General features: G+C 41.8%; 1 protein-coding gene across 1 annotated transcript in view; it reads right to left on the reverse strand.

The window, feature by feature from the left end:
* The window catches only part of PI4KA (phosphatidylinositol 4-kinase alpha), a 93,044-nt gene extending 78,925 nt beyond the window's left edge, over window positions 1-14,119 (reverse strand). Inside the window, exons 1-8 of the mRNA XM_063143880.1 lie at window positions 13,909-14,119; window positions 9,262-9,378; window positions 8,275-8,368; window positions 7,560-7,648; window positions 6,541-6,613; window positions 5,089-5,348; window positions 3,856-3,922; window positions 1,318-1,466 (exon numbers count right to left, since the gene is read on the reverse strand). Of these exons, the coding sequence (XP_062999950.1) occupies window positions 1,318-1,466; window positions 3,856-3,922; window positions 5,089-5,348; window positions 6,541-6,613; window positions 7,560-7,648; window positions 8,275-8,368; window positions 9,262-9,378; window positions 13,909-14,076 (1,017 nt within the window). The 5' untranslated portion in view covers window positions 14,077-14,119. The remainder of the gene's footprint in view (window positions 1-1,317; window positions 1,467-3,855; window positions 3,923-5,088; window positions 5,349-6,540; window positions 6,614-7,559; window positions 7,649-8,274; window positions 8,369-9,261; window positions 9,379-13,908) is intronic.
* Between the last annotated feature and the right edge of the window lie 1,328 nt (window positions 14,120-15,447).

The raw sequence follows: 15,447 nt of genomic DNA on the forward strand, positions 1-15,447 counted from the left end.
TACAATTGTGTATATACATTGGGGTTTGCTTGTAATTTACAAATGCCCTCAAGGCAGCCTATATCAATCAACAGAAGCAGCAAAATACAAACAACCCCCAAAAGCAAAGGGTGAAAACAGCAGCTAAACATAAAAAGGATTTTAAATACTATTAAAAACACCAGAGAACAGGACTAGCTTCATCTGGAGCCTAAAAAGTAACTTCGATGGCACGAGGTAAATATGAAGAATGAGAGCACTCTTCAAATACTTAAAAGGTTGTCACACAGAGGAGGGCCAGGATCTCTTCTCAATCCTCTCAGAGTGCAGGACACGGAATAACTGGCTCAAGTTACAGGAAGCCAGATTCCAGCTAGACAACAGGAAAAACTTCCTGACTATTAGAGCAGTACGACAATGGAACCAGTTACCTAGGGAGGTTGTGGGCTCTCCCACACTAGAGGCCTTCAAGAGCTGGACAGCCATCTGTCAGGGATGCTTTAGGGTGGATTCCTGCATTGAGCAGGGGGTTGGACTCGATGGCCTTATAGGCCCCTTCCAACTCTACTATTCTATAATTCTATGTATATGGGAAATTTGACAGCTACCACAGAGAAGGTTCCCTCTCCTGATTTCAGAAGGAGATGATCACAGAGAAGGTCCTCCAATGAAGATCTCAGATGGAGGGTGGGCTCATATTGAAGAACACAATAGTTTAAATATCTTGAACCCAGGCCTTCTGGGGCCAAAAGTACAAAAACAACACTTTGAGTTCAGCAGAAATGAACTGAGAAGTGGTAAAGTTTTAAGGTGTTTTTTTTTACCACATTTGCCATGTTCTGCATTTTCAGAGGAAGAGGATGAGAGAAAAAACAGGTCACATGGGGGCAAGCTATGAACTACAGATTAATGGCCACAAATTACCAACAAGACTGAGGGACCACAGGTTAGTGAGAGGTTAGGAAGTCAGGAAACCCAGCAACAGACAGCTGGGTTTCCTGGCACAGGGATTTGTTTGATTTTATTTATTTATTTTTCTTCTAGAAAATGGGCAATAAAAGAAGTCCATGCTTCTTTACCAAGACCCATGACCTGGCAGGATGAGCGCAAAGAGTATCTGGACTTAGTATCTGGTTCTGACATGAGGAATTTAAGCTTCTGATGTCTGGCTAACTTAATTTTGTACTTTAATTCCAACTTTTAACATAATGAATGGATATAAATAGGCACCATTAATTTAGAAGCCTTTTACACTATTCACTGATCAGCCTTAAAAAATTCGGGTTCCAAACCGGCAACATTTATCTTGCATGATCTTCTAAGTGCCTCCCAACATACCATGTTCAGCAGCTGACGGAGCATTTCTAGTGGAATGTTAAACTCCTTGTTGCTGATGCCATTAAAGAGAGGTGAAACTGAGAAGCTGGAACTGATTGTAGAGAAGTAATAATAGGGATCTACCGCGCTCCCGTCAGGTAGGTAGGAGCCTGTTCATTAAAAAAAAGAAAAAGAGGGAGAAAATGTTTAGTTTTGTTTTTTTTAAAAAATGATCACATTGCCTATGTAATCTAGTTCCCATTAAACACACAAAAACAAGACTCACTTGAAACTAAAAGCGAACAATGCAAATAAAGCTCAACTGGTCTTCAGACTGTGACATCTTCCTTAAGCATACAGAGAAAGACTATGGGATGAGCCTCATTCTAGACATTTGCATCATTACTAATTGCTATATTATTATTATTATTATTTGTATCCCACCTTTTGTCCAATAAATTGAGCCAGTCACAGACTCTCAGCCCAGCCTACCTCACAGGGTTGTTGTTGTGAGGATAAAATGGAGAGGAAGAGGATTATGTATGCCGCCTTGGGTTCCTTGGAGGGCAAAAGGCAGGATATAAATGCAATAATAAATAAATAAAGTGTTCAATGCATGCAGACTCGCCCAAGTTAACTGAACGGATTTCCCCATGATGCAACTGGTTTACTTTCATATTGGCATAAGCTACCTTTCACTCCAGAATATCTGTGTTCCGTATTTGCAGTTGTGGATGGTAATTCAAAATCCCTTCACTCTCGTTTGGGGTTTTAGTGAAACACAATCCAACACATTCTTGTTTAAAACTTCTCTCATTAATCTTCTAAACTATGCTTTAGCTAGCACAATAAAGCTCTTTGCTACTAAGCAACTGGAGAATAGCACCTGTTTTAGAGACGCCCCCTCTCCCAATTTGTGACCAATGAGAATAGATTCTACAGTCCAATCCTATGTTTATTTAGAAGTAAATCCCACCGATTTCAACGTTTTCTTACAGATAAATATGTTAATCTGTGCTTACATAAAAATACTCTCATTGAGTACAACAGTGCTCATACCCATGTGTATATTGGATTATTTTATTTATGTATTTCTTTTTGCATTAACAGCCCACCTTTTTTCTTCCAAGGAACCCAAGGTGGTGTAGATAATCTTCCTCCTCTCCATGTTATCCTCACAACAACAACCCTGTGAGGTAGGTTGGGCTGAGAGTCTGTGACTGAACCAAAGTCACCAGTGGATTTCCATGGCCGAGTAAGACCAGAACCCGGATCTCCTGACTCCAACACTTTAGGCACTATACCACACTGGCTAACGGGATCACTCTAAACCGGGGTGGGCAAAGTACAGCCTGAAATGTTCTGGCCTACAACTCCCATCAGCCTAGCCAGCATGGCCGATGGTGAAGGATCATGGCAGTTGAAGGCCAAAACATCTGGAGGGCCACAAGTTGCCCACCCCTGCTCCAAATGCAGCGAACCCTTTAACCATATACATACTACTAGCTTTCGCACACAATACAGAGAAGAACAAGCTGCTGTTTCAGATATTGCAAAGTTATGTCCTTCGCATGCACTACTGCACATGTAAGTGCGGGCAGCTGGTGGCGTTTGCTCCTAAATTTCCCACCGCACATTTCACCACCCCGTGTGAACCGGCCTATCAGCCAGGACTTTCAGCAGAGGCTCTGCTTTGGGCGTCCCTGTCTTCAGAGGTTATGCAGATATGGCTGCAATTATGGAATTCTCTCCCTGAGGTTACTGGCCGCTTGCCATCATTGCCTTTGAGAGACCAAACTAAGCTCATCCCGTTAATTCGAGACACGAACATTGATCTGGCCTTAGCTGCCATCTACCTGTGTTATTTAATTAGGTTGTTTATATTGGTTTTATTAGAAGCATTTTATACTGTTTTAAATTATGTTCGTAAGTGGCCATAGTGGGAAAATGGAATATAAGTCCTTTTTTAAAATAACCCCACCACACACATGCACACACACATTCTCCTAAATTGTTTTATTGCAGAGTAACTGTTCAGATATGCCACAAATGCAACAAAAAGGTGATGGCCTTAACCTAACACAATATAAATGCAAACAAGGAAGTTAAGGAAAGAGATTAAAAATACAATTTGATAAATTAAAATATAATATTAAAAAAACATATAGCGCATTCTATCACACGTACAATAATACAATAAAACAATAAAACTACTAGACAGAAAATGCTCAGTGGAGTTTTTTTCCCTTTGGCCAGACGCGTTTCAACTCAAGGTCTTCTTCAGTGGCCGGTGTGCCAAGCTGATTGGTACCAAGGGCTATTTTTTATCAGGACAGACTTAAAAGTTCCAAATAATAAAAAGAATAAATGAAATCAGATGTCACTTCCCACGGTCTAATTCCAAATATTCAAAAGAAGCCCATATGAGGTACTCCAAACAGCCACTGCTCAAGCATGACAATGCTGGTATGCCACAAACCAGTCTCGTTCAGCCCCATGTATTCACAGATGTTACCGTACCCTATTCAAAATAATCTTCACCCAAAAACAAAACTATACCTTCAAAGTACTGCACAGCAGTCCCTCCGGGGGAGCTGGGAGGAGGAATTCCACGTTCAGGACTGACCTAGAACAAACACAAAATTCGGTCAAGTTTCATTTGGAGTTCACCTTCTCGTATTGGAATTAAGATGGCTGGAAACGAGCCGGAAACGCAGCAACCGCTTCTAATTTCCTTGACGTCGGCGGAATTCTGAGATGTCCAGCGAATCTAATGATCTCAAAACCCCATGTAATAAATATAAACACAAAGTAGGGTCCAAGACTGGTAGGCCTACAAACGGCTTTGCTACGGCCTCGTAGTTATGGCTACCATAGTGGACATTAGTTAGGGTCTAATTTCCAAGTGTAACTGCAAACTGTGGCCGCACCCAACCAGCCATGTATTATTATTGTTATTTGTTATTTATTGCATTTGTATACCGCTCCACAGCCAAAGTTCTCTGGGAGGTTCACATAAGGTAAAAACACTTAAAACCAATACACAAAAATTAAAAACCACAAAACTATGCAATATGCACAAACATTTAAAACCACTTTAACCACTTTAAAAACGATGAGCCAAAAAAACACAAACCCAGGCTCATTACACATTGCTAAATGCCTGGGAGAAAAGTCTTGACCTGGCGCCGAAAAGATGACAATGTCGGCGCTAAGCAGGCCTCATCAGGGAGATTGTTCCACAGTTGGGGGGCCACCACGGAGGAGGCCCTCTCTCGTTGCCACCCTCCGAACTTCCCTCTGAGTAGTAATCTCTCTGTCTTACTTTCCTTAGCTCTTTAAATACATGAGAGGCCATGTTGAATTTACACAGCATTACTGTCCATCCTCAAGCCCTCCCGGCATGTTTGTAGTCAAACAAAAAAGTCAATCTCCAATGCGAATCAAACAGTCTAACAGCGGTTCAGGTTACACACTTTGTCACGGCAACCTACCACTAACATCCCTGATTAAGCTGACACAATCCTAAACACACTACCTGAAGATCCCTTTGGTGGATGCATGACTGTTAGGTGAGAAGCTGACGTGAATCTGGTGTCAGGGACTGACCTGGAAATCTTATGCAGGCCCACCATGTGCTCTGCCACTGAATTATGGGCACTCTCCTAATAGTCTTGTATGCCGTCCTTCAAAAAGAAATTCAGGGACAGCCGTATCATCCTCTCAGCTAAAACTAGTGCCTGGATCATGAAATAGGTTACAAGCGGTATTTCGTTTCAAGAATAGACAAACCTGTGTGATGCTGCACACACTGCCGGCCTTTCGCTTTAAAGATCCTTCTTGGCAAACCGTCAGGAGGGAGTGCGGAAGAATTGACCGGAAGTCGTTAAACGAGCGTCTTCGGATCCCGTCCAACTCACTTGGGGCTCGGAGGGCATGTGGAGTAATTTTAGGGAAAAGTTTCGACAGGAGAGACTCTTCCGAGTTGCTGTAGCGCCCAAATGCTCGTGAAATTCCAATCAGGCACGGCACGGCATATTTGCATAAGTATTCTGGAAAACAAAGATCGGCCATTTACCTTTGGCAGGCAAAAGTTTGTTTCTTCCTACTGGCAGATGTGGCGTCAACTTTCTAAAAGCATTACTGTTTTTATAAGGATACTGTGGTTTTTATGCTTTTTATGTTTTTAAACTTTGTATATTTGTTTTAATGTTTACTGTTTTAAACTTTTGTAAACCGCCCAGAGAGCTTCGGCTACGGGGCGATATATAAATGCAATAAATGAATAAATAAATTACTGTCAGTACGCCTTGGTTCAGCTGCAATGGAATATCACTTTCCCACTAGTTTCTTCTCTCTCTTTCACAGCTGCAAGGAAATAATTTACTTCCACCTTCCAACAAAACAGTTACGTCTCAACCCGGGGAACTGCGGCTTGTTTAAACTATTACTGAGAACAAATTAGGATCCAAACTGAGGTTTCAATTCCTGGTTTGTTCTCACTCACACTATTGCCCCGCTCGTGCTCTTCGCTCCTCTGATGCCATGTTTCTCGCCTGCCCAAGGGCCTCTACTTCCCTTGCTCGGCTTCGTCCATTTTCGTCTGCTGCCCCTTACGCCTGGAACGCTCTTCCAGAACATTTGAGAACTACAAGTTCAACCGCAGCTTTTAAAGCTCAACTAAAAACTTTTCTTTTTCCTAAAGCTTTTAAAACTTGATGTTGTGCAGACTTCTACTGTTAGTTTTTCCCTACCCTGTGCCTGCTTACCCTTCCCTGTAGCTGTTTGCATTCTCTTCCCCTCCTTATTGTTTTACTATGATTTTATTAGATTGTAAGCCTATGTGGCAGGGCCTTGCTATTTACTGTTTTACTCTGTACAGCACCATGTACATTGATGGTGCTATATAAATAAATAAATAATAATAATAATAATAATAATAATAATAATAATAATAATAAATTCCATGAGGTCAGATACAACAGGGAACGGCAGCTTGTTGGTTTCGGATCTTTCTCGCAGCAGTGAAAGTGGAGGAAAGGGATGGGTGGGGGACACATGCCAGGCCTGGGGTCGTTTGAACTATGGGAACGAGGGAAACTAACAACAAAACCCAGGATAGCATTTCTGCAGAGCAAATGGCGCTTGTTATTCTGTGAACGTCAGCCTGCAGAAGAATGAAGGTAGCAGTCGACTGTTACATTTGCGGTAGCAAAAGCAGCAGCGCCTACTGGAATCGCCTACCTTTATCCTGGATCTGTGGAGACTGGCACATTCCCAACAGGACCTGCATCACTTGCAAAATTGCCTCTAGCACCTAGAATAATCAGGACAGACATGTTTAAAATATGCAAGCGGAATGAATTCCCAATTTGAGAGTAGGGCAGCTTTAAGTTGCAAAACCGTAAGATCGAGCAAGAAGTTTAGCAGTGCATTCTATAACTTAAAAAGTAAAAACGGAACTAAAGCTGAACTGCGTTCTTTTAGTTAACAGAATATCTTCGGCAGTTAGAATTGTGGAAAATATACTTATAAAATAGGGTGACCATATGAAAAGGAGGACAGGGCTCCTGTATCTTTAACAGTTGCATAGAAAAGGGAATTTCAGCAGGTGTCATTTGTATATATGGGGAACCTGGTGAAATTTCCTCTTCATCACACCAGTTAAAGCTGCAAGTGCCCTGCCCTCTTTTAAATCTGGTCACTCTAGTATAGCTCCTGCAGCTTTAACTGTTGTGATGAAGAGGAAATTTCACCAGGTTCTCCATATTTACAAATGACACCTGTTGTTCCCCACCTCGATCCAAGTGGAGAGGCGGGTAAGAAATAAATTATTATTGTTGTTATTATTATTATTGCAACTTTGTGATGAAGAGGGAATTTCACCAGGTGATACATACATACAAATGACACCTGCTGACATTCCCTTTTCTATATAACTGTTAAAGACACAGGAGCCCTGTCCTCCTTTTCATATGGTCACCCTAATCCAACCTTTTAGATCGGGGGGGGGACTGCAGAAAAGGTGGGAAAGCATCAAAGGATCAGCGGTTGGGGAAAAGGAGGTGAGGCCATGGGGAAAGGGCATAGACATCTGGGGAAACCTGGAAGGCTGGATTGGGACCCCAGGAGGGTCAAATATGGGCCCCAAGACCTGAGATTCTGTTTAAAAGTTCAGGAAGAAAAATATTTTTATTTTAACAATCTGGGCCGAATGACATCTATTATTGCATGGCACGCCACCTCTTTTCAATGAATTTTACCTGCTCTCTCAGGATAGCATCCCTGTAAGCCACGTCCGACAAGAGGGTCACCAAACAGAAGCTGAAGTTCTCTGCAATGGGAAGCATGCCTGCAAGTAGGGAAACAAACACGACAGGATTGTGACTAACCGGCTGGAGACGTATCAACAACTCCAATCCATCTGAAGTCACAAAGCTTTAAAGCCCAAGTTCAAACGTAATGACCTTGGTCTGACAAACTGTAGTTTATTGGACGGAGCCTCGTGGCCACTCCAAAGCACGCGAGCAGGGGGCAAAAGAACAGATCTCTCCCATGGAATCTGCACTGTGGTAAGACAACTGGGTCCCACCCACGTTGTTGGGTAATTTTCACTTTTGCCTAAGCTGCACAGGATCTGCTCGTGAAGAAGCAGCTCCCACACACAGCTGGAAGGACATCTAAAGGAACCTCTGAAAACTACTGATTTGTGGGAAGAGAACCATCTGATGGCACATGATGAAGCAAACTGCGTTGAAGCAGAGTGGGAGGCTGCCCTTAAATCCTCCATGTGTCATCCTGAGTCCCAAGAAAGAACAGCAATATACACACACACACACACACACACACACACACACACTTAAAACAACTATGAACTCTCAGTGGATCCGGAGTCAATCGCAAACTCAGCATATGCTGCTAAATGCCTGAGAGAACAGAAAAATCTTGACCTGGCGCCGAAAAGATAACAAACGTTACCTCGGGCTTTCCGCGAATTGCTTTCTTCTATCCATTGCACTTTGGAAAGGCCCCTCAACAACTGGAGAAGGTAAGGAACAAGAGTGTCTTTATGCTGGAATAAAAGTGAAAGTTTTTTTAAAAAAAACAAACACAGAATAATAAATATAAATCCAGATACAAATACAGAGGAAAGGAAACATGAATATTTCATCTGTAAAGTTGATATGACCACAATCGTTGAAACAACAAATAAACAAACAATATGAGGACAATAATTACTCTAAGGCACAGGTGGGCAACCTGGAGGCCTCAATCTAATTTCAAAAAAAAAAACCAAAGAAGTGGCACGTGCCTTGATGTCATTAGTTTAATTTTCCTTCCCCCACCCTCAGCTTCTTAATCTTCTATACTTTGCTTTTATGCTGTTCTTTTATATTTCATTGTTTTAATGTTTGTGTTTAATTTGTTTTACCATAATTTTAGACTTCAAGCTGCTCTGCAAACTCTTGGTGGGCTATAAATTGATAGACAGATAATATTACGGCTCGGGTCCAGGTTATTTGAAAGACCGTATTCTCCCTTACGAGCCTGCCCGTGCTTTGAGATCTTCGGGAGAAGCCGTTCTTTCAGTCCCACCATCTTCACAGGCGCGCTTGGTGGGAACATGGGAGAGGGCCTTCTCGGTGGCTGCTCCGGTGCTCTGGAACTCTCTTCCTGGGGAAGCTAGGCTGGCTCCCTCCTTGATGGGCTTTTGGAAGCAGGCTAAAACTTTTTTGTTCCAGCGGGCCTTTGGAGAATAATCTGGCCCTCCATCTATGTTAATGTCTTATAATTTTGTCGTATATTTTAAATGTTTATGGGTTTTGTTTGTTTGTTTTTCCCCAATGTATGTTTTAAACTTTGTAAGGCCGCCTTGAGGCCCAGCATTGGGCAAAAGGCGGGATACAAATAAATATAATAATAATAATAATAATAATAATAATAATTAATAATAGAAAATTGTACCTGCAAGTCAGATTCGATTAGAAAAATTCCCAAAGCTATCACAGCATCCCTGCGACGCTCATCCAGCTGAAAGATCCCATGGATATCTACTGGACACATGCATAGTAGCTTTTGGACCTACAAGAAGAGAATTGATATAACAATATTTATTGTGAAAATAAACACGTTTCCAAACATTTGCCATCAGCTACCACAACGGTATGTGTTAAGAGTGAGGATAAAGAAGAACAGGTTCACCTATTGCTTTTCCGGAGCAAGAAAAGCCCTCCACGATAAAGTCTTTATTAAAACTTTCTTCTCCTGTTCAAACTTGATAGCGAAATACACCCAGAAAATTCTTGCCCTTCTGCAGTTAAAATGGAAATCTTCCATTTCATGAACCCCGTTCCATAGTGGCGTGCTAAAACTGAATAACACTTGCGCAAAAGACAGCAGTACAACTGCCTCATCATCCAGTCCCATATATTAAAAGAGGAAGTCCAGTTTTCTTCTCAGCCATGAGACTTCTAAATGGGCTCAGGGAGGACGAGGAATAAACCATTCACAAATGCTCTTCAGCATGGCCCTGAGTTTACCAGCAAGCTAGAACTTTACATTTATTTCCTTATCTATCTGAAATATGAATATCCTGGCTTTCCACCCATGAGAGTCCACACAGCAGCTAACATGATGAACAATTAAGATCAAACAAAAATAAAGAGCAAACAGGAAGTAACAGACAATAAAGTCACAAACAACAGTGGAAATAAATAAATAAAATGTGCACATAACTTTCCTTCTGTTTTGCACTCGTTCATTCTTTGCAGCAGCTTTATGTATTTTTGGCTGCAAGCCTTACGGGCAAGCATATGTTTATTTTTATAATTGGTTTTATACCAGTATCAGCCCTGGGCCCTTATGACAAAATGAACTATAAATCCATATGTGTATGTGCACACACACACACACAAGCTTTCAGACTGAAGATATGCTCTGTTCATGAAATGGGCCTTCACCAAAATAAAAACCAACCACCTATCTTGTATGAAAGCCAACTTCTCTAAAGGGCAATAGGAAATCCTATCAGCATGTCTACTCAGAAATAGGTTCTACCTAGATCAGTGGGGCTTACTTTCACATAAGTGTGCATACTAGGATTGCAGCATTAATCTTTAAGTGCCACAAGACACTTACGTGTTCGTAAGAATTACATGGTTCAGTCACGTATTATTAAACTGGCTGCAGTTAGAAACATTTCTTAACCGTGCATGGATGATGCCATTAATGGGCCGATACTTATCACATGCACAGTATTACTAAAGCATGCAATGTTTCCCAGTAAGGTGTGCCTAATTATTCAAATCTTCACAATTAAACAACAGATTACTCTGCCAAATCTAAGCATTAAACTCCCTTTGCTCTCACACGATGCTCAAAAGAAACTGATCATGCGACGAACATTCCATAATGGGTAGGGTGACCCTATGGAAAGGAGGACAGGGCTCCTGTATCTTTAACAGTTGTATAGAAAAGGGGATTTCAGCAGGTGTCATTTGCATGCATGCAGCATGTTTAAAATATGCAAGCGGAATGAATTCCCAATTTGAGAGTAGGGCAGCTTTAAGTTGCAAAACCATAAGATCGAGCAAGAAGTTTAGCAGTGCATTCTATAATTTAAAAAGTAAAAACGGAACTAAAGCTGAACTGTGTTCTTTTAGTTAACAGAATATCTTCGGGCAGTTAGAATTGTGGAAAATATACTTACAAAATAGGGTGACCATATGAAAAGGAGGACAGGGCTCCTGTATCTTTAACAGTTGCATAGAAAAGGGGATTTCAGCAGGTGTCATTTGTATATATTGGGAACCTGGTGAAATTCCCTCTTCATCACAACAGTTAAAGCTGCAGGAGCCCTGCCCTCTTTTGTATCTGGTCACTCTCACTATACCAGCTTTAACTGTTGTCATGAAAACACCCCACCTTTAATGCCTGCCAGCATGATGGATCCTGCCAGCAGGTCATAAGAAGCTGATCTTAAGGCCCGGGCAGGTTCTTATAGGTGCAGGTGAACCTTCAAAAAACCTGATTCCAAGGGCTTTAAAGGTAACAACCAGCACTTTGAATGGAGCCTAGAAACACACTGGCAAACCAGTGTAGCCAGTACAGCATCTACGTTATATGCTCCAGTCACTTGGCCCCCACAAGCAACCAAGCAGTTGCATTCTGTGCCACCTGAAATTTCCAAACTGCCTTCAGATGCAAGCCCCAGGTAGAGAGCACCCCATTAGTCCTACGTAGAGGTTGCCAGGGCATGAATAGGGAAGATGGGAGTTGTAGTCCAGAAGTTCTGGACGACACCATGTTAGGTTAAAAAAAGTGAACTATACTGCAAAATCTAAAAAAACCCATTGTTTTAGTACTCTTGTAGCCTGTTACATAAGAGTGCCCTCCTTGAGAAGGACTTTGCATGCAGAAAGTCCCAGTTCCAATCCTTGGAATCTCCAGGGAAGGGTCTGCAGAAATTGGTGCCTGAAACCTGGCAAGTTGCTTCTGATCCGTGTCGACAATACTAGGCTATTCTGACCAATTGTCAAATTTAATATAAGGGGGCTTCCTATGTTTCTATTATTAATACGGTCCTGAATTAACACCAGGTTACTCAAATTAAAGGGGTTAGTAAAAAGGCCTTCCACAAATTTTATATGTTGATGAATAACACAGAAGCACTAATTAATAATATATAATATATTAGTATCAAATAGCCACCATTCCTAATGCTTAGGATAGCTCTCAAGGGACAAGTAGCCTGATTCCATTAAACCTGCCCCTTACATAATAGATTAAAAATCTGCAAATAATACATTAAGAGTTCTGTACAAATTCAATTGTGCAGCATTATTTGTTTTGGGACTAAAACAAACAGAACAGAGAGATCAGCTAGAACCTGATCGGTCAGATATTTCTACTATATATACTTCATATCTAGTTTCATACTAAATCACCACTACCCTTTTCATGTTCGCCTACCCTAAACATTGAAGAAAAGCATTTTTAGCTGGAAGAGAAGAGGCCCTGCTATCCTCCATGCAAACAAACAAAAATTAATAGGATATAAACATATTACATTTCACAATGGTAGAACATATGTCTGTCGCTGGGTGTGCTATAGAAAATGGGTTGTTGTAATCTTTTATATATTAGCTTTTAATTGTGAGTAATGATTTTTTATAGAATTCTCTTGTGTTTTTTAGAATTCCCTGAAGAAGAAATAGTAGTTCTAAAACACATTGAGCAAAATAAATATTTCAGACACTTGAAGAATTATTTCTCTCTTGGGTTTGCATGGCATCTAGTGCCCCTCTATTTTGTTGGCTGGGAAACCCATGCTAGCTGGTGCCATTTTAGCTACATAAGCAACTGCATGGCCTGAACATCAGAAGCAAAAAGAATAATAATCCTAATGAAGGTGAAATATTATTATATTTCAGCAGCAGCATTTACCATGGGGGTGACTAGTTTTGGGGATCATCATCATAATCATCAACTACAACAAGGACTACCAAGTCTCATGCTTATTATTAATAATAGGAATAGCAGTAGTTACATTAATGTTAAACAAAAAAAATATTTACTACTATGAATAATAATCTTGAGACCTGGCAACCCTTGTGCAAATGAGGATTGTCTAATAGAACCGTATTTCACCATCATCATTTACTAAGAAAATAGTCAACTCTCAAAATTATTATTATTATTAGCAATATTATATAAAATATTACATAGTACTTACTAGTAATAATACTGAGAAATAGCAATCCTTATGGTAAATGATTATAGTCTAACATAATCATATTTCACCATCATTATTTACCACGAAGATCACCAGATCTTAGAATTATTATTATTATTATTATTATTATTATTAGCAACAATGTTACACAGAACATTATATACTACTGGTATTATTACCAATAACCCTGAGACCAGGCAATCCTTGTGGTAAATGAGGATAGTCTAATATAACGATATTTCACCATCACCAACTTCCATGAAGATTTCCAGGTCTCAGAATTATCATTACCAGCAATATTCTATTAGATATTATACACTGGGAATAAGAATAATCCTGAGACTTAGCAACCTTTGATGTAAAGGACGGTCCAATATAATCATGATTCACCTCAGCATTTATCACAAAGATGGCCAGGTCTCATTATGATAATTATCTGCAATATTTTATAACAATAATAATAATAATAATAATAATAATAATAATAATAGGGATGACTAGTTTAATAATAATGAGACCTTGCAAACCTTGTGATAAATAACGTCGGAAAAAATATTATTTAGTAGAAAGATGAAGCAAAATCAGGATGACTATTAGCAGTTGGGATATTATATAAAAATAAAGACAACGATGCAGAGTCAGCTCAATCTGATTGGTAGTGGTGGTGGTGGTGGAGGAGGAGGAGGATGGTCTCAGCACAACCACCACCACCATCATCCCCACCCCTGTCAAAGCAGAGCACCACACCGGTGACACCTGTCCCCCCAGGCACAGATCCGCCCCACCTACGTGGCGACGCATCCAGGGCCGGGAGAAGCCAGCCAGCCGTGTAGCGGCAGCGCGCCCGCCCGCCCATCGCCCTCCCCTCCCGGCGGCACCTTCTCGAGCGGCGCAGGTCTCTGCACGGCCAGCGAGCGGGCGAGCGACAGCACGGTGTTGAAGTAGAAGCCCCGCGACGAGCCCGGGCTGCTGGGCTTCTCCGAGCGCGCCGCGGTCACCGCCGCCGCCGTGGCGGCCGCCGCCGTGGCCACGGCCAGAGCCGACATCTTGCGAGGAGGAGAAGGACGACGAGCGCCGCCTCAGAGGAGCCTTCCCGGCGCCCCCTTCATGCCCGCCGGCGCCGCCTCTTCGCCTCAGCCCGGCGCTTCGCCTTCCCTCACCGCCCGGAACACAGTTCTCGCGAGAATGGCTCCCCTCACGAGAGGATATAACGCCGCGTCTTCTACATAGAGATGACGGCGGGAGGCTAGAGCGGCACGCTAACTGAACTTTGTTTTTAAAGTGAAACCCGACTATTGCGCAGGGTGCTGCCGCTCTATCCTTGCGTCTCTACGGTGAAACCCTCCCTCTTCTGCACTTTGCTGAGAGAGCCCAAGTTCGCTTTAAGCGTCTGCAAGGATGTGTGTAACTTAGTATTGCCATATTTGCCCCAACATGGCTGTCTGGGGCATGCTGGGAGTTGTAGGCCTTTTTCTAAAAGCCAATATAAGCCCTACTTAGAGGAGACCCATTGAAATGAACGGAACTTAAGTTAGTCCCATTCGTTTCAACGCGTCTTATGATGGATTCTACCCACCCAATGTGTACTGCAATATCAAAGAGTCTTGTGGTACTAGGGTGACCATATGAAAAGGAGGACAGGGCTCCTGTATCTTTAACAGTTGTATTGAAAAGGGAATTTCAGCAGGTGTCATTTGTATATATGGAGAACCTGGTGAAATTTCCTCTTCATCACAACAGTTAAAGCTGCAGGTGCCCTGCCCTCTTTTAAATCTGGTCACTCTAGTATAGCTCCTGCAGCTTTAACTGTGGTGATGAAAAGGGAATTTCACCAGGTGCGACATGCATACAAATGACACCTGCTGAAATTCCCTTTTCTATGCAACTGTTAAAGATACAGGAGCCCTGTCCTCCTTTTCATATGGTCACCCTATGTGGTATCTTAAAGACCGACAAATTTATTCTGAAATATTTGTTACTCTTCTTCATGGTACCCCAAGACTCTTTGCTGTTTCCATTGGTTTTAATGGTTATCTCTCATTTTCCCCCATGCAGAGGAGAAAAATTGTGAAATCGAGAAAACCCTTTCGTCGCACCCACAATCTACAATCATTCTTCCCCATCCTGGTGCCCTCCAGATGTTTATGACTACAACGGTCAGCATTCCTCTCCATTGGCTGATGGGAGTTGAACAGCAAAACATCTAGAGGGCACCAAGTTGGAGAAAACTGATTTTCATATATATATATATGGAGGCTGCAAGGCTACAACCGCTTACCCGGGAGTAAGCCTCATTGAAATCAATGGGGCTTACCTCTGAGTATACACGGATGGAACTGCGGTGTAAGTCTATAGGACGAGTACATTATGTCTATGGCATGTGACAACGAAGATGGTGGCGCCCGCGGTGGCTTCAC

This window comes from Elgaria multicarinata, chromosome 18 (assembly GCF_023053635.1).
Source record: "Elgaria multicarinata webbii isolate HBS135686 ecotype San Diego chromosome 18, rElgMul1.1.pri, whole genome shotgun sequence".
Classification (NCBI taxonomy): domain Eukaryota; kingdom Metazoa; phylum Chordata; class Lepidosauria; order Squamata; family Anguidae; genus Elgaria; species Elgaria multicarinata.